The 20442-nt window shown below is 31.8% G+C and overlaps 1 protein-coding gene and 1 long non-coding RNA gene across 2 annotated transcripts; one reads left to right on the forward strand and one right to left on the reverse strand.

Moving 5' to 3' along the window:
* Nucleotides 1-489: 489 nt before the first annotated feature.
* Nucleotides 490-10670, forward strand: LOC112100912 (zinc finger BED domain-containing protein RICESLEEPER 1-like). Its single transcript, XM_024190783.1, has 3 exons — nucleotides 490-760; nucleotides 896-2304; nucleotides 10608-10670. The coding sequence occupies exons 1-3, from the start codon at nucleotides 490-492 to the stop codon at nucleotides 10668-10670; spliced, it is 1743 nt and encodes a 580-aa protein (XP_024046551.1).
* Nucleotides 10671-16583: 5913 nt separating this feature from the next.
* On the reverse strand, nucleotides 16584-17911 carry LOC112101220. The gene is made up of 3 exons (XR_002907340.1): nucleotides 17082-17911; nucleotides 16877-16953; nucleotides 16584-16782 (listed from the first exon to the last, which is right to left on the reverse strand). It is a non-coding gene; the product is annotated as an uncharacterized LOC112101220 (long non-coding RNA).
* Between the last annotated feature and the right edge of the window lie 2531 nt (nucleotides 17912-20442).

Here is a 20442-nt window from a genome sequence, read left to right on the forward strand (position 1 = left end):
TTTTGGCCAATGGATAATTAGATATTATAAATTAAATAATTACATTAATTTCTTGGTTTTCTTTTATGGAATATGCATCTTGAATTCTTGATCATATATAAACATTATGGTGGAAAATTGGAAATATTGATTTCAAAAAGTTTCATAAAATTAAATTAACAATTATTTGAATCAATTTGTAATACTAACTATTAAGTAGATTTTTTTAATAGTCTTTTTGTGTTTTAATTTATGAATTAATGATTAATAATTATTTATTTGTATGTTTAGATGTCTGGACACTCAAGATCGAATTCAATAAGTGATGATGACAATCAAAGTGTTCAAATGGAAGGAACTCAAAAGGCAAAGCGGAAAAGACCAGCGATGAAGAAAAGATCTGCGACGTGGAATCATTTTACTTTGCTTGAGGACAATCTAAACAAATGCAAGTGCAACTATTGTGGTAGATAATATCAATGTCATTCAAGGTGTGATGGGATTACAAATATGAGAAATCATATACTGGCTTGCCTTGCATACAAGACATTCCGGGAACAACAAGAGGGAAGTCAACAAAACTTGACAACTGAGGGTGGGGAAGGAAATGCAAGTAATATGGTTTTGGCTAAAGGGTGGAGTCAAGACGCTTGTAGAAGGGCAGTCACCGAAATGATCATTATGGGTGAATTGCCAGTTAGTTTTGTGGATAACAAAGGGTTCAGGCATTTCTATAGTGTAGCCATTCCGCAGTTTGTTATGCCATCTCGGAGAACTATTGGTAGGGATGTTATGGATTTATTTTTGGAAGAAAAGATAATGTTGAAGAGTTTGATTTGCAACAACAAACAACGAGTGTCTCTTACCACTGATTTATAGACTTCTGTTCAAAACATGAGCTACATGGTGATCACAGCTCATTTTATTGATAGTGACTGGTTTTTGAACAGAAGGATTATTAGTTTCAGTGTGATTGAAGATTATAGAGGGAAAACGATCGGTAAAAAGATTGTAGCTTGTTTACAAGATTGGGGGATAGAGAGGTTGTTTGCAATAACTGTTGATAATACCATTATAAAGGATGTTGCTATTAATTATGTGACTATGCAATTACTTGCTTGGAGGAATGATGATGCAATTGTATTGGCGGGTCAGTATATGCATGTGCGTTGTTCTGCACATATTTTGAACTTGATTGTTGTTTCGGGGTTGAATGAAGTGCATGCTAGTGTTGCCGCCATCCGGAATGCTGTGAAGTATGTGAGATCCTCTACAACGAGGCTACAAACATTTAAACAATGTGCTCAACAAGTGAAATGTCCAAATGGAATGATTGTTTTGGATTGTCCTACTAGGTGGAATTCCACCTATTTAATGTTGATGACTGCATTGAAGTTTCAAGCAGTATTTGATAGAATGGCAGAGGTGGATAAACCGTATGAGGCATACTTTCTCGAGAAAGAAAATAACGCTAAGAGGGTGGGCCCTCCTGGACCTGAGGATTGGGAGAGTGCAGGGCGAATTGTGAAGTTTTTGAAGGTATTTTATGATGCCACATTGTTATTTTTTGCTTCTTTGAGTGTGACTTCTAATCTTTGTTATGATACCATTGGCTTAATTGAGAGCTCATCGATTGCATTAGAGGCAAGTAGAGATCCTTGGGTGGTGGCTATGGCTCATCAAATGAGGGAAAAATTTGATAAATATTGGGAGTCTTCAGGGAAGATAAATAAAATGTTGATTGTTGCCTCTATTCTTGATCTGCGAGCTAAAATGGACTTTGCCAAATATATTTTTGAGATCATTTTTACCAATGATGGTTGGAAAGTTGAAGAAATGACCAAAGCAGTGAAAGATTTGTTGAATGAGCTTTATGATGCATATAGTGCAATATGCTCTAGTTCCACACTATCAATGTGCAGTGAGAGTGTTCCTAGCTGCAGCTATGGTGGTACAAGTTATTTTCCTTATTTTATAACTGAGGTTGGTTTGCCGGAGGGTCCTAGTGGTGATGGTGATAACATTTTCCGAGTTTCTCGCCCTTTCTTTGGGTATGCTCAGAAAGTGTTTGTTCAGAATGAAGGCAAGAGAATAGTATCTGAGGTGGAACGATATTTGAGTGACCCAGTTGAATATCCGAGCAATCTTAAGCTCAATGTTTTGCTTTGGTGGAAGGTTAATGGATCAAAGTATCCGATATTAGAGAAAATTGCAAGGGATGTCCTCGCCGATCCTGTTTCCACAGTGGCATCTGAATCTGCCTTTAGCACAGGGCGTCGCGTCATTGACGAATATCGGAGTTCTTTGACCCCTTGTATGGTTAAGGCATTGATATGTACCGAAAATTGGTTACAAGCTAAACGTTTTGCTAATCCTGTCTACAACATTAGGAAGATATTAAAGAGCAGATATTCCATATGGAGCTACAAGAAGATAATATTTTTCTCATACTTTATAAAGTTAAGATGTATTATAACTTTATAAATAGCATCTACATGTACTTAAGTTATTTACTAATTTCATTTTTTTTTGACATTTTAAAGAGTTTGTAAGATCACAAGCTTCAACGGTGGAAACAGTGAGCGCTGATATGGGTGTTATGGATATTTGAAAGGTAATTCTTAATATATATTATTATTTATAATTTCATATTATATGTTTAGGTTGTAATTTACACTATAATAATAGACAATAGTTGTTATAGTTTTAATTTTTAAGTTTTAATTCAAATTGTAATATTATAATTGTTTCATTTATTTTAGACACATTGAAATTGTTGGAATGGTATTACTTAGGAATTAGGATTATTATTAAATTTACTTGGCGATGAATGCCATGAAATAAGCCACAATTTACTTAATTTTTTTCTTATATTTAATCAAGTATACACATGAATTGGGCATATGTGTTTATGTTTAATGTCTCTTTATTTGTAATGCGGCTTAAAGAAAGTAATTAAACGGTTATCATATATTATTTTTTCAATTTTTCCCTAGGGGATATATGCTTCAATTCTTCAACTTGGAGTAGAAGAAATTGAAGTTAAAAGTTGTCAAAGTGCTTGCGAGGAACGGTGGAGCCGTGGAGGAAGTTGATCTAGATTTACATTTAAACTTTGTTGTGTTTTGGATTTTGGAACTTTGTCATTTGTGTTTTGGAAAATGGAAACTATTTAATTATGTTTAATTTTGTGTTCTAAAGATTAATGTTTAGATTTTAGAATTGGACATTGCGCTTTGGATGGAGACTATTAAATTTAAACTTTGTGTTAATTTTAATTTTATGCTTTGTGTTCATTTTTAATTTTGAATCATTTGAATTTAATTCTATAGTAGCTTTCTTTTTTTGTTGGTTGAAATGAATAGATGGATGAATGAGGGTGGACAAGGAAGGTGGGAGAGAAATGTCTTAGTTAGCAAGGTGACAAGAGTGGAAAAGAAACCAATTGAAAAATTCTGAGAAAAAACGAAGACTAGAATTCAGCTTAGATTATTTGGAATTTTGGATACCATGCATATATTATTTTTTCTGATTTGACTGTGTAAAGTTTTGGTTATAGGATGCACATGATAGTTCAACTTTTTTCATTATTAAATGGCAGAGGTATGAGTATTTGTTATAGTTTAAAGCATTGATGACATACTCCATCGAAGATTTTTTCTTTATATTGACAAGTTGGGTTGGTTTTAATAGTCTGCAAGTGCACAAATTCTGTTATTGCCATTTTCCAAAATGTGAGTATTTCTTTGTATTGACAAATTCTGCAAGTGCACAAGCCACAAATGCTTGTTTTATAAAGGACATGCACGTTCATGTTGTTATTGCCAAAATGAACACAAACCTAATTTATTTTAATATGAACAAAATTTTTGTAAGCATGCTTGGTGCAAGATTCATTATGAGCCTCATAATCAACAACACAAAATAGAAAAGATAATTTCATGTGACTTTTACAATCTTTCCAGCACCAAAACCCCTCAGGAAAAAATATAATAAAATTATAATAAATTAATTTCCTAATTTCACCTCCCTAATTGCGAAATTAATTATAACCCGAATTGACCCGAATTGATCCGAATAACCCGAATTTAACTCGAACCTGAATTAATCCAAATCCGATCTGATTACACCCAACCCGAATAACCCGAATTAACCCGCATCCGATCTGATCCGAACTCCACCCGACTTTTTAACCCAATCCGATCCGATCCGAATTAAATTCGGATCGGATCGGATTGGGTTATACGTTCGGGTGGAGTTCGGATCAATTTTTATCCAACCCGAAACCCGATCGGGTTGATCCGAACCCGACCCGAACCTGATTTTGCCCACCCCTACTGAGCACTTATTCATCATCCTCTTTAGAACGAAAAAGATCATTTCTAGAATCAAGAGACTAGATTACCATTAGAGTACTCAATGGGTAAAATTCATATAGAAACTTATCAATGTCTTTTTAGTATACTTCGATTGATGGATAAAGATACCATTAAATTTGTGCTCGATTTGCCATCCAAGACAGTGTCTAGTGTCTTCTAAATCATTCATTTCAAACTACTTTTCAAATAATTAATAGTATTTTGGATATCTTTAAGGGTTCCAATCAATATCAAGTCTCTACGAGAAACCTTGTTCATACTTCATATCTAACGACCTTGTTCTTTTCATTATGTTTTTGAACAAATACCCATTTATATCCAATGGGTTTGACACCGACAGATGTTTGGAGTACATGTCTAAAAACATCATGTCTATCTAAACAAGTCAATTTTAAATGGACTGATTCTTTCCATTTTGGCCAATCTTATCTCATTTTATATTCACCAACATATTATGATTTAGTGTCATCATTTATTAAACCAATAGCAACTGTAAATGCAAAGACATCCACGATGATTATTTCTTTATGATTCACACTCTCCTAAATATGAGAAAAATTTTAGATTTTTATTCATTACGAGTCACATTAAGGGCTTGGCCAATATATAAGGTGTTTGCCTTTTTATGAGGGAATGTCAGTGCAAGGACACAAGTCTTATTGAGTACATTTTGCTCTAAAAGAACACTTTTATTTTGTAGTTTCATAATTAACAATAGGATCATAACTTTTTGTTTTTCTTTTTTGTAGAAAATTATCTTTTAAACTAAATGATCTACCACATATTAGGCATGCTATAGATAATTCATCAAATATTTTTTTTATTAGAATATTCATTAGGAACAGTTACTCAGCCAATATTTGTAGGTTGTATAAATGACTTGGTTACTTTGTATGCATCTATAAAGACATTTAGTAAGTGATTTTCAATTTGTTGCAAATGAATTATTCTCTGCACTTTATTTTCTCTCTGAGTAGTCTAGAAATCTAAATGAAATAATTTTGTTACTTGCCATAAAAGCTCACGTCTACTATCATGTATTGGCTTTTTCTCTCCCATCATAGGAAATTTTGTCTCATCAAATGAAAATCCACAAAACGTATAGTAAATAAGTCACTTATAGTAGGCTCAATATGTCTGACAATAAATGATAAGTCAAAACTACATAAATCCTAGGGATAACAAAAATCGGGTCCGGGTTTGGCCTTTTCGGTTCCGGACCCAAATGACAATTCTCCTTTCCGGATCCAGACAAAAATTTGTATTTTCTTTCTCTGGGTCCGGTACGGGTTCAACCCGGAAAAATCCAGGTTTCCGGATGGTGGGTTTTAAACTCGAAAAGTTGGATGGAGGCTGGAACGATGAAGCCTCTGTGCGTACCCCTTTTGACTCTCTGGAATTTGTAGAAACAATAAAAATGAAGAACAAATTCATGAGATATGAACTAAATTTGCCTACTTCAATAATAAAATTTACAATTGCATCTATATTATGTGTTAAAACGTTGCATTTGGCTGTTCATAACAATAAAAAATTAAATAAATAAATAAGCATCGGCAAGAGTGGATTAGCGGTTTCTTTGAGGTGTCGGTTGAGGCATCGGCAAGTCCAAGAGTCGGCAGCCATGAAAGCAGCGAGCAAGGTTTGAGATCCAGCATCCACGAACAAGAGAGAGATGAGATCGAGTGCCGGCAAGAGTGGATTAGCGGTTTCTTTGAGGTGTCGGTTGAGGCACCCGCGAGTTTAGGAGGCGGTAGCCATGAGAGCAGCGAGCAAGGATTGAGATCCAACATCCACGAACAAGAGAGAGATGAGATCGAATTTGATGAGAGATTTGTTGTTTTTTATGATGATCGATGATGAATTGACAATGATTTAAATTGATTTTGAGGATAATATTAATTGTTATTGTTGTTGATGATGAATTGACGATGGTGGATAATGAATCATTGAATTGATGTTGAGGAAGAGGAAAATAGAGGTGGCAGCTGGGGTGGGGATTTAGGGTTTCTTATCTTTTCTTTCCTTTTTTTTTTAACTTTTAACTTTTGGCTTTTATATTTATATTAATAATAAAAATTAATTAATTAATAAATTATTAATACTATAGTGTGGGTCCGGGTTCCCAGAATTTGGGCTCAATTGAACCCGCAACTGGACCCGCATTTTTCATGAACCCGGGCCGGGGTTAACACGAACAGGATCGTCCGGGTTTGTCCAGGTTTGGGTCGGGTCCGGAAAAATTTGCCATCCCTAATAAATCCCTAAATGTCATTAGGAACCTGTTAAATCTATTGGGGATATGCAAGAAGCACTTGTACAACACAACCAAAGATGCGCAAATGAGAAATATTAAGTTTGTGTGCTAGTACCAATTGCAATGGGAATAGTGGTGATAGACAATAAGCCTCAAGCAGATCTATGTCGTAGCATGCAAAGTAGTATTTTCCTATGTAGAATTAGGTAATTAAATATACAATAAAAAAGTTCTTGCAATTACCTAAAGATGTTTAATGAAGGATTCTACCAATCCATTTTGAGTATGAACACATGGTGCTACATGCTTTATGCTGAACTCACCAACATTAAATAGTTTTATAGTCTTGATTGGATAATTTGAAAACTATGCACGTAACCTGATAACTTCTGCAAGCAGCCTAGCAAATGCAATATAACATGTAGAAAAAAAAAATGTAACTATCGTATAGTGTAGGTGTAAATCCAAATGCTATCGATGTCAATGTGCAAGTGTACACAACAAGTAATATAATGATAAGTATTCAAGATCGTCTCTACATGGATTGATGTTACTAAAATTGCTACAACAATCTTAACAGTGCAGTTTGCCTTAAATAAAAATAGATTAACAATTAAATTAATGAACTACGTAATAAAATACAATAAATGAATATGCAGAATGCAAACTTTCATGTCAGACACAAGGATAAAATCAATAGGAATGAAGTAGCTGAGTGATTAAACTCTCTTAATAGTTTTGACTATTTCTTCTAATTCTAAGTTCAGTTGCTACAACATTTACTACAACATTGGACATAATCCTTTTATATCCTCAGCTGTCGCATGCTGGATGTCTTATATCTATATGCAACCTAACAGTGACCAATTGTTATGCCAACATAAGATATAACATTGCATGTTTAGGTTCTATTTACCCTATAAGGTGAATTCCTATGTCTAGTCATCACTAATTTTAGATTAAGTATGACCCTTTTGGAATTAAGTTAAACTCAACTCAGGAAACCCAATCTAAAACCAAGTATTGTTCTGATATGTTCCACTAAGATATGCCCTTTTGTGGCTCTTTCTTAGCTTGTATCATTAAATGAGTGAGTGGTCAGCTGAAATAACGAATAGAAATAAGCTTTACCAAAACAAAATGCTATAGCAAATACGTAGCAACATATAAATTCAGTCAAGAATCCATTAAGATTGTTTATCACTTAACCACAAGTAAAATTAATTCATAGTTTGTGAAAGAAAAGTAAACAACAAAGTTTCAACCATCAAATACATCTTTATGATTAAAGAATAAATAAGAAAACAAGAAATGAATAAGAAAGACTGAATTCTAATTGATTCCTACAAATTCTCCACTGATGCAGCCTTGATTTTTGCTCTTGAATTATGTTTTTCCTTTGTTTCTTTTCAGTTTTTGATCTTAGTTGACGGCCTCCCCTTTTTTTCTTTGCGTGTGTCATTCTTTTATAGCTGAAAATTAGGGTAAACGAAAGTCTATGGCACGCATCTTCCAGATTAGGAAACTACGATCGCAAACTGATAAGTGCCTTGTACAAAATCTTTTTTGTCGCTGTTCTATGATTGCTACAACAATGGATGCTACAGCAACAACTACAACATTTGCGTGTGTCATTCTTTTATAGTTGAAAATTAGGGTAAACGAAAGTCTATGGCACGCATCTTCCAGATTAGGAAACTACGATCGCAAACTGATAAGTGCCTTGTACAAAATCTTTTTTTGTCGCTGTTCCATGATTGCTACAACAATGGATGCTACAGCAACAACTACAACATCTACATTGTTTCAGACTTGCTTCAATTCTTCTATAGCCAAGTTTTTTTATATCTTTTGCAAGCCTATTGCACATCATCCTTCCCATGAAATTTAAACTTTCGATTAGCTACAATTATGCATATGTTTTAAGCACACGCTTATTCAAAGTCAAACAACTTTTATTAAACTTAAACTAAAATGGATGTTAATGCAAATTATCATTAAAATGCACTAAAACACATCAATTACTCTCTAAGTAATCTTGATTTGAGCAAAAAGTTATCATAATAACTCTCATTTCATAGAGTTATAATATAAATACATCAATCAAGACCATAATATAATGAAATGGACCACTAGATGCATGGATAGTCTGCATTTATCTCCTTAACCTTTTTGTAAGAATGATGAAGAATAACACCAACTTTTGAAAGAGATGGTTTCATTACTAACTTACCTTGGAATAAGCAATGCAACTATTCTCATTGAATAAAAGAACCTTTAAGTTCTTCAAGGGGTATCCATGAGAATTTTCAATAATTCTATACATCATAATTGATCTATAGCATTAAGGTAATCTCTAAATGAAGGATCCATGACAAGTAGTTTTGGTTAAAAATATCATGGGCTTTAAATTTAAGCTTTGTTAGGTTAGGCATCTTCAAGTTCTTCGAATTTTTTGATATCTTGAAAGACCTTTAAATTCTGAAGTTAAAACTTCAATCTTCAATTATTTCTTCAAATTCTTAAAGTCTTAAGTCTTTAGTGTATAACGCTAGTAGAAAAATAAACAGAAACTAAATCTTACTTTCTGATGTGGAAGGTAATTAATGGCAACCATAGAGCATACTTGTAAGGATAGTTCTATTAAATAAAAAAAAATGAGTAATAGGATAGGATACTTCTTATACCAGAGCGATCTCTTGCAGATAATGTGTTATGGATCTATGTGAAAGTCTCTTGTGTAACACCCATGCCTTGTTTGCTATTTATGATTACCTATTTACTTGTTTATCTTTTGTTTGTGTTAATTGTTTTTAATTAAAACTATTTGAGATAAAATATAACTCACTTTATTTATCTATTTATCTATTTTTTTAAAATAAATTATCATAGAATATCATTTTTATCATATAATTGTACAATGTACTTTTATAAAAGTAAGAATTTTAATAAAACCTAAACTCTTCCTTATCTCCCTAAGATTAAAACTCTTTAACCTAATAGTCGTATAAAAGCAAAGAATTTTAGGGTTTTCTTTTATGCACGTTTGAAACAAATTTTAAGGTAATTATCCTTTTCTAATACATGTTCTCTAATCTTATATATTTCAATGATATATTATGTGCAAAAAGATTCCAAGTAATCAATTTGTTGTGAATTTTTGAAGTTGGAACAGTGGTGCTGGAAAATTCTGATTTTCAGCAGTATGTCTGATTTCATGATTTTTTTTGTCTATCCAAACGATCTCTGAAACTTATGTTGATTTTTTTGTTTAATCTTAGTTATGTCTACTTATTGCATATTTAATTTCATAATGTTTCGTTAAGTATAAAAATTATTAAAAATCATTATATGGTGAAATTAGTTTAGGCTATTAAAAGGCTTTAGAATGGCCTATAAAAATTATATTCATATTAAATTACAAATCCTCTATGATTTAAGTTTATTGGACTAATTTGCATTATTTTAGCATTAAGTTATGAATTTTTAAAGTTCAAAACGCAAAGTTGAAAGTTTTTGGATAAGGTTGTGGGTCTCTTAATATAAATTCGTTTAAAATAGTTTTACATCTTCAAAATTTCTAGAAATTTGATATATTGTTTCTTAATTTTTCTACAGTCGTAAAATCAAGTTGTCTAATTTTTATGAGTTTTATTAAATAGTTTTTGAATTTTCTAATTCAGCTATCTCTGATTTTATCATTGCTGAATAGTGTAGACATTTACATGTAAAATTCTTTTTGCAATATGTTTCTAACCTTCATTCATTTTTTGAATTTTTATATGAAATGTTACACATATTTATGGTTTCTTTCTGTAATTTTTATAATTTTCTAACATATGATTAACTTAGTAAAAATCAGCTTCCATTGGATGATCAGGTTTAGACTAGCTTTGATGGTTTAGTACTTATGACTAGGCTTGATTATGTTGGATTTATATTAAGGTCAAAATGAGCAATAATATTGATAAGAATGTGTCTTGATGTTTTAGGATGAGAGTGAGCTCGTGGTTGAGGTTACCGTTCTTTCTATTGCTGAGGATCGAGGTAAGTAGATTCATGCATGGTACATGTATTTATTACTTCAGATTCATTGTATGTATTATGTTGAAAGAAAAATATATGAAACTGATTTGTTTTGTCTTTTCAATATTTTGTTAAGTAAAACCATTCTTTAAAATTATTTATAACAAAACTTTATTTATTGAAAACTTGTTTTATAAATTGTCTTAAAAATAAATTTTTTATTAAATTGTTTTAAGTCAAATAATTTGAAATAATTATCAATTATTTAAATGAAATTTATGAAAGTTTAAAAGTGATTAAATATGAGGTACAATTTTCTCACTTAAATATAATAGAATTTATTTTAAGCTAACAAGCCCACTTAAGTATTAAAATAATAATGATAATAATAATATAAAATATTTAATTCTAAGTAAAAATGGCATAAGCAATGACATAAGTAATGATGACATAAGCAATGATATAAGTGATGATGTAAGAGAAATTTGTAAAAAGAGTTAAGAATTCTAGAATTTAGTACGGTATTTATGAAGGATAATCTGAACCATTGATCAAAAGTTATGGTAGTAAAATCCTAACCATTCATTAGCCTTAAGAAATCTTATAAATAACCCCCTTTCATTTTCAATGCAACCTAGAAATTTTACCCTCTTCTATTGTAAGTCATAATATCAAGAGTAGAGAAATCCTCAATTTAGAAAGGTCTAGAGAAGTCAAGGTCAAAAGGTAAGTAACACTTCAACTGAAATGTAAGGACAAAATTCTTTTCACACTTAACTTCACTTTTAACCATTTTTTAATCTTATGATAACTACTATGATGTGATTAATTTTTATATGGTCGGCTATGCCCCCTATATTATGATATTTTCTTATTTACTCCTTGTATAGTCGGTTATGCCACCTAATCTGTGATAATTTTACTCAATTATGTATGGTCGGTTATTCTGCCTAACCTATGATAAATTTACTCAATTATGCTATGGTCGGCTCTGCCGCCTATATTATAGTCCCATTTTGTTTAATCTTCATATAGACGGCACTGTCGCCTGCATTAAAGAATGTTGTCCTTAAATAGCATTGTATGTTAATTTTGTTGTTCCTTTAGAAACTTCACTTGTTATGATATAAGTTGCATTAAACGCATGTATTTCTTGGATGATTTTATAAGAAGACGTTTTAGAAATGAATTTCTGAAAAATGAGTTATTGTACTATAAGGTGATAAAGCTCCCAAAGAGGGCAAGCCATCCAAGCTTAGTAAATGGTAATCTTTTGGGGACGGCGATGCGTAACGCCCAAAAGATCAATTAATCAGGCCCAAGGGCATATTGTTTAAAGAATAAAAATGCTAGTCTTGTAGTGCAACATACCTAAGGCCCTAATAAAGTTTTTTGTGTTTTCTAAGTTTCTTTTGAAAACTTAATATGGTCATCTATATGCATAATAATTTATACATACATCAAAGTGTTATCTTACTAGGCATTAGCTCATAAAGTCCTTACATTGCAAGTAACGATAAGTTCAAGTAACAATTAGTAGAGCAAGCTGGCCCCAAGTCCTAACCAAGGCGAAGTGCATATAGGTATAATAAACCTTGGGTTATACTAAGAAATCTCTGTATGTCTCTTACCTTTTGTAAGGAAGTTTTGCTTGCTATGTAAAACTTTATTAGAATTTGTATTTATATTAAAAAGTAATCGTGTTTTAAATATTTTAAAAATAATTATTTAAGTGGAGTGTTACATTAAAAGTTCAAAGATGATTTTAAATGTTTTAGCTCATCATCCGTAGTGATGTTATGTTATGTTATGTTATGCTATGGAAGGCTGGCTGGATTATATGCACATACGATATTAATGCTAATGAATCTCACATGGTACAATACCTTGAATGATGTTTTATGGCTGGGTCATTGGGTCTACAAGTGATATTATGTGGCATGAGCTAATTACATTTTACGTGTTTAAAATGTTTTTATTATGTTTAAAGGATTTAAATGGCTTTATGATGATGTGATTTATTTTTGCTAAATGATGATTTACAAAGGTAATTTATCTTATTATTATATATATCTAAGAAGTTTTATTAAATTATATTTTAATGGTTTTTAGTATCATGCATGAACTTACTTACCGAGTTGACGACCCACCCCTCGTTACCACATTTGTTTGCAGATAGATTTCGATGATGTAAGCTCATGGTCTTAGGAGGAAGAATAAGAGCTTTATTTCTTTTGGGGATTAATGTTACGTTGATAATCTAAGAATAATTTTAACTTCCTTTGGGATGATATTCATTGAGGATATATTATTTCAGAGTTTATTTATATTCTTTTAGAGGTTTAGAAGTTTTATTGTTGGTTATTACTTTGAAAGGTTTAAAGATGAGAATGATGAAATACAATTTCACTTCAATTCTACCGCAGTACCTTGTTAGTGGAATTGAGGTGTTACATCTTGAGTTTCTAGAATAATCATAAATAATAAGAACTTTAAAGTTTTATGTGACAAAAGCCAAGTGAAGAGGGAGAGGAAATAAGCTAAAGCAGTAAGCATTCGTTTTGCTTTATTCGATTGTGTCTCAATTAAAAAGTTTAGTGGCTTTGTTTTTAGTAAAGTTCCCCCAGACAATTGCATGCAATACATTCTAAACATAAAAATATTCTCACATACAAAAGTTAACATTCAAAATGTTTATAATGCATTATAAAATATTATGCAATCAAAATTACCAAAATAAATATTAAAAAGTGAAGTGGTGTTAGACAATACTTATGAAATTTAAGAATTTTACTTCATTTTAACATTATTATTTAGGAGTCAAAATCATTTTTGTAAAATGAATATAAAATAAAATCGAACTTTAAATAATTTACTAAAAGAATCAAGCCAACAATTGATGTAGCAAAAGATTTATAAAAATAAAAAAAGCATCGAGTGACCCAACAAACAAACTTTAAAATAACGTTCCAGGGTAGAATTAAGAAGAAACAATAGGTAGCTTATTATCACAAGATGAATATTTTGTGCAACATATCTGTGCGACACTTGTGCAACTTTCATCTAGAAGTTACCAAGTGAGTTTTGAGCTTCTCACTAGTTATGCTTAGAATGGTTACTGAAGCTAGAGAGAAAGGAATGACCAAAAAGAAATTAAGCCAAAGAAAGCTTGTATTATTCAAAAAAAGTGTTTACATGAGTGTTGTTATGCAATGCTAGGAGCTTGCTTGGACTTTCTTGAACGAAATGCTAAAGACCAAGGCTATTTATAGCGCGGTTTGCCATATTCTACCTAATTCTAGAATCTTCTAATTTACAAAATTCTTATTGTTTAGATAATTTCCAATTTTAGTAAGACCTAGAGTGTTCTATGTATAAGTTATTAGAGAGCTCACATTCTACTACTCTTAAAAGAGTTACTAGATATGTAGAGGTTAAGGAGATAGAACGTTTTGAATACAAGCCAAGCCTGCACATTTTAGCCTTACCTTATTAGGCTTTTAGCTAAAATTTGGGCAGTCTATAACACAATTTCTGTCCTAAGCTCACGATGTCCTCGTCGTATTCTTGTTTTTAAACCTCTGAATTTGTTCTATGAATTGCCAAAGATTGTCTATGCTTTCCTAGCTTGTTTTTTTTTATCGAATAGATTTTTCTACTTCACTAAGTACTCATTATATAGTGGTATGCACTTTCTCCATACCACACGATCAATAAAGATGCACTCTACTTCTTTGACGAATATAATGACAATGGTTATTGGTGTATACCTCAATTCTTCAAGGTTTGGGTCTCTCATATCTCTAAAGTTTAGCTTGAGAAGGCTTACGTGAAAGACTAGAAGAATCTTGAATCTCGGTGAAAGTTGGAGCTGATAAGAGACATTGTCTACTCGTCAGATAATTGGAGAAGTTAGAGAGGGAGCTTCATCAAGACTAAGTCTTCTTCTTTATGTTTGACATGATGTCTCCTTTGTATATGCCCATTTTTTCATTTTTACTTTGCAACTTTGTCAAAATATTCTCCCGTATTATCCAATTCTTTGTGTCATTCTTCTGTGTAAAAGACTTTTTTTAGTATAGTAAGATGAGGATGTCCATTTTTCTTAGTAAAAGATTTATTAAATTATTGGACTTGGAATTAGAAATAAACTTTTGTTCCTTAATAGAACTTATTATTAAGTTAGAATTAGACAAGCTAAATGGAAAAGAAGACTCATTGGAAACAACTTTTGAATCAACTAGAATGGTTTGTCTTAGAAGCACTGGTAGTCAATATGAGTCTCTTTCAGCTTTTTGCTACAACACCTTCTTCCCTGGAGCTTTGTCCTTAACAGTACAAACATTATTGTAGAAATCAAGCATTATTTTATTATGAGAAAGTACATTTGAAATGTTGATTAAGTTTTTGGTGATTTTAGGCATACATAACATATCTTTAAGCAACAATGGTTTATGGTTGGAATATAAATAAATACACTGCTAATGCAAAATATTGTTAGAGTTTTACCGTTACCTATAACCAAATTCTCACCTCCTTTAAATTCTAACTTAATCTACAGATTATTTAAACCGTTTGTGACATGGTGTGTCATACCATTATCTAAATAACCTATGTTTTTTATTTCTTTAGCAGGAAGTGTCATATAGGTAGAGGCTTGACCTACTTAGGTTGCTTCTTGATGAAAGAAAAAAAAATATTGAATGTCTATATTTACCACATGTCTGATAGGTTGAGCTTCCTCCATAGCCAAAGTTGCTTTTTCCTTTGCCTCTACCATGTCCATTGCCTTTAAAACTTCCTAAAATAAAGCCTCTTCTTGCAACTTTGTTTTTACCCAAAAAAAAAGCTCCTACAGAAATAACATTGAAATTGCCTTCAGACAAAAGATTTTTAATAGCTCAAAGTTGTTCCATTCGACTTTCATGATTGAGCAAAAAGAGAAATAGCATAGATAAATCATTAGCTCTAGCTGTAATATTTACAACCATAGGGATCATATTTAGTTCCAAAATATGCAAGAATATAACAAATTAAATCATCTTTAGTAACTTGTTTTCTTGTCATTGCAGGGCTGTTAGTTAAGTTTTTCCTTTAGCTAACACAATCACTTATGGTCATTGCATTCTTTGTTGTGGTTTGGAGTTACATCTTTAGCTCTAAAATTCTAACTTTTAACTGAGATGCAAGCAAGGTTTCTAGAGCATTCCTGACCTTAAAAGAGGTTGTATGCTAAACTAATGTGCTTAGAATTGACTTAGTCATTGTGGTATGAGCCATATAAGCAAAAACTAGTCTTGTCTCAGCTATTAGATATACTCTAGACTTTCGATGGTTGTGACTATTTGATTTTCTTTTACTTGGATGTTTAGTGGATACGAGTTTTGCTCCATTAGTCAAGCTCTCAAGATTATTTCCACGAATGGATGATATCCCTTTAGACTTCCATATCATAAAATTTTGCCTATCCAATTTGATAAGAGTTGAAAAGTTGAAAGTTTATGGTGTTTGGTTTGCAACATTCATGTTGACTACATTTTCATAACTGGAGCTCACCATGCTGTAATACCAACTTGAAATTAGGGGTGGGTAATAGTCGGTTCGGTTTGGTTTAAGTCCCGAACCGAACTGAACCAAACCGATCGGTTCTTAAGATTGTGAATCGAACTCGAACCGAACCGAACCAAAATATTTCAGTTCAGTTCGGTTTGGTTCCTAAATTCGGTTCGAGTTCGGCAGATTTTTCATTTTCTTGATTTTACAGATTTACCCTAATATTATCAGATTTTATACTTTCCACCAATTCTACTTAATTTTGCAGTTTACACTCCTATTAACTACCAAGTACCAAACTAACTCTACATACATAATATTAATAACACTATATATGAATAAACAAGTAAAAAACCATTAAATCAAAAGCAAAATAATAAAAGTCCCAATACAAAATATTCGTAATTCATAGACATGCTTAAACATAAAAGTCTTCTACAAATTATAAGTCCATGGCAACAAAAAATAATAATAATAACAAGTTCATAATAGTGCATCAATATTCCATAGAACTCCACCATAACACACAAGCCATAGCTACATCCACCGCAACAAACAAGCCACAACTACATCCACCATCCACATCACCTAAATCAAAATTCAAAGTGAGCCAAAGCGAATAATTAAACTAACTAAAATGAAGTGATATTTAATAACAAATAAATACATATCAATTTATTACCTAAAAAGTATTTATGTTGAATTGCAGTTTTCATGTCGATCTTCCAAGTTGGTTGGCCGTTGTTGATTTACGAAGTTCTACATTAAAAAAAAAAAACAAATTGAATAAGGTTCATACTACTTAAAAAATAAATTAAAATTAAATAAACTGTATAAGGTCATAATTCTTTAAAAGTAAACTTAAATTAAAATTAAACAAAATATACCTTCTGCAAGCTGATCCATGAACTTATTGTCTTCAACTAACTTATTTAAGTCCGTTGTTGGATCCACAAAAAGAGAAGACCGCAACCAATTCTGTAATAATATCAGTGCCTCAACCATGTCCGAAGTCAAAGAACTTCTATATTGATCTAGAATGCGACCTCCAATCCTAAAGGTGGACTCGGAGGCAACAGTAGACACCGGAATAACAAGAACATCCCTTGCTATACGTGACAAAATTGGATAATTGGCACTATTCACCCTCCACCATAACAAAATAACAAATTTAGTGGCCAAATTACCTTTTGCAATTTTTTCCGTCTTCTCCCTCAAGTAAAGATCCAACTCATTTGACAATTCCGAGCTACCTTCACTAACCACAACCACCTACTAAATTCGAAGAAAGGGTCCTCAATCATAACATCATGATCACCACCCAAATCCCAAAAATTTGAACCACTTTCACTTCCAATAGCTAAAGTTTGGCTTCCACTTGTACTTCCACTTGCACTCCCACTACCACCCAATTTATATTGTGTATTGTAAGACTCATAAAGGTTAGCCAAAAAATCTTTCACCAATTCCTTCATCTCAACACATTTGGCACTATCCTTGCCATATAATTTCTCAAAACAATGTGTTGCGAATTTCATTTTTCCCCATGGATCAAGTACAAAAGCAACAATCAACATTTTATTTATCTTGAAACAACCCTACCAATATTTATCAAATTTCTCCTTTATTTTAATAGTCATCAAACTCAAAAGGTTATCATTACTAGCAGACAACGATTCCAAAGATTGTTCAATTTGATATATCAAATTGTAACAAGTGTTCGATGTCACATAAAAGAAAAAAATAATGTTAATAAAGCTAAAATAAATTTCATATCATATATCAAAATTCAAAAGCATAATAAAGATGTGATATTACCTTCAAAGAAGAAGAAAATTGCAAAGTCGCATCGTAAAAAGTCATTAGAAATTTAATTATGCGACGAGCACTCTCCCAATCACTGTATAGAGGTGGCCTCTCTATTTTATTCTTCCCACCCTCTTTTTTATTGAAATAAGTATCATAAACCTTATCTTCAAGTGCCATCCGATCAAATGCCGGCTTAAATTTAATGTTGTACTCAATATGGAATATGTAGAATTCTACCGAGTAGGGTAATCCAAAATCACACTTCCTCGGGAATTAATCTTCTCTTGTTACACACGATTTTGAAATGCTTGCATCCTGGCGGTGGAAGACTTCACATACTTCACAGCATTCCGAACACTAACCATACTCGACTCCAATTCCTTCAACCCTTCAGTAACAATCAAATTTAATATGTGCGCACAACAACGAACATGCAAATAATACCTATTCAATACTAAGGCATCATATCATCCCTCCAACTCTTTAGTCGATCAATTAACTACCTAAGAGAACCCTCATTTGGACTTGCATTGTCAACCGTTACAGCACACGCTCGTTCTATGCCTCAGTCAATTAAACATTGTTCAATTTGCTTACTAATTGTCTCCGATGAATGATCATTAACTGTGTTGAAGCTAATAATCTTTCTATGTTAATTCCATCCTTGTCAATAAAGTGAGTTGTGATGACCATGTAGCTAACTATCATAATAGAAGTCCAAATATCAATGGTTAAAGATACTCTCTGCTTATTCCTAACCAATAAGCTCTTCAACTTAGCATTTTCCTCGACATACATATCAAGAGTATCCCTAATAATGGTTCTTAGTGATGGAATAAGATATCTAGGAGCCGCCACGCTGCAAAAATGCTTAAAACCCAAATTCTCCACAACAGAAAAAGGCAATTCATCAAGAACAATCATCTTCATAGTTGCTCGTCTACAAGCATCCTGACTAAAACCTCTTCCTATAATTTCATCACTATTGACATCTTGAGTTAAAGTCGTTTGGTCCTTCGGAAGGTCCTTGTACTTTTGACACTTTTCTTGGTAATGAGTCCTCAAAGTGCTAGTCCGGTACCCTACCGAGCCATATTCAAATTCATTACTGTAGTAGTTGCATTTGCACTTCTTATCATTATCTAGAAGTCTAGTGAAATATTGCCACACTGTTGATCTTGGAGCCATTTTTTTCCTTGGTAGTGGCAGTTTGGATGACGAAGACTTTTTCCTCTTCTTGCCGCTGGTGACAATTGTTGGCGAATCATTTTCACTATTATCAACTTCAACTTCACGCTCAAGATCATCGGCTACACAATCGAGGTTGTCTTGAACTCTTGAATAATTAGACATCTACAATGAACAAAATAAAAATAAATAAGAAATATTGTTTTATTAACAAGTTATTGAAATGAAAAAGATCAATTAAATTTAATTTAACTACTACCCAACATATCATAATATAATGTAATTTTAATTTAATTTAACAAATTAGGCCAACATATCTTATTTCCGCTGGTGAAAAATGTTGGCGAATCATTTTCACTATTATCAACTTCAACTTCACGCTCAAGATCATCGGCTACATAATTGAGATTGTCTTGAACTCTTGAATAATTAGACATCTACAATGAATAAAATAAAAATAAATAAGTAATATTTTTTTATTAACAAGTTATTGAAATGAAAAAGATCAATTAAATTTAATTTAACTACTACCCAACATATCATAATATAATGTAATTTTAATTTAATTTAACAAATTAGGCCAACATATCATAATTTACTTCCAATAATTGTTAATTTGATTTAAAATGTTCATGCCAAAAAGATCAATTAAATTTAATTTAACTACTAGCCAACATATCATAATTTACTTCTAATAATTGTTGATTTAATTTAAAACATCCACGCCAAAAAGATCAATTAAATTTAAAGTAATTACTAGCTAACAAATCATAATTTAATTTAACAAATTAGGCCAATATATCATAATTTACTTCCAATAATGATTAATTTAATTTAAAACGTCCATGCCAAATTGCCAATATCAAATTGTGACCTCACGAAGCTAATTAAGTCATTAATCATTATGCCAAATAAGTTAAATAACAAATATTATTTCCAATCTTTCATTGATAGAAGCATTATACATTTGTCTTTTTTCAATTTTTCAATTTTCGGCCACAATATACAATACAACATTACAACCATTTCACTGCCACAACTCACAAGCCTTCACTGCCGCAATATATAATACAATATTACCCACCATTTTTAAGTCCAACAACAAGTATATTATATACATCAGTAGTCCACAAAATCAAATAATCAATCCCTAAGACAGTAACACTAACAGAATCTAAAGAGTATACACACTATGTACAGGCCATGGCATAAATTAAAATAAAAAAACACCTGTGGGCAGCAGCACCAAAG

The sequence above is a fragment of the Citrus clementina genome, unplaced genomic scaffold (assembly GCF_000493195.1).
Source record: "Citrus clementina cultivar Clemenules unplaced genomic scaffold, Citrus_clementina_v1.0 scaffold_2, whole genome shotgun sequence".
Classification (NCBI taxonomy): domain Eukaryota; kingdom Viridiplantae; phylum Streptophyta; class Magnoliopsida; order Sapindales; family Rutaceae; genus Citrus; species Citrus x clementina.

Bases quoted from the DNA above. Each gene is read 5' to 3' on its own strand.
- LOC112100912 (XM_024190783.1), top strand. From the start codon at position 490: ATGAGAAATCATATACTGGCTTGCCTTGCATACAAGACATTCCGGGAA. The intron at 761-895 runs GTAGGGATGTTA...TGGTGATCACAG, and splicing joins GCCATCTCGGAGAACTATTG to CTCATTTTATTGATAGTGAC. The intron at 2,305-10,607 runs GCATTGATATGT...TTGATGTTTTAG, and splicing joins TGACCCCTTGTATGGTTAAG to GATGAGAGTGAGCTCGTGGT.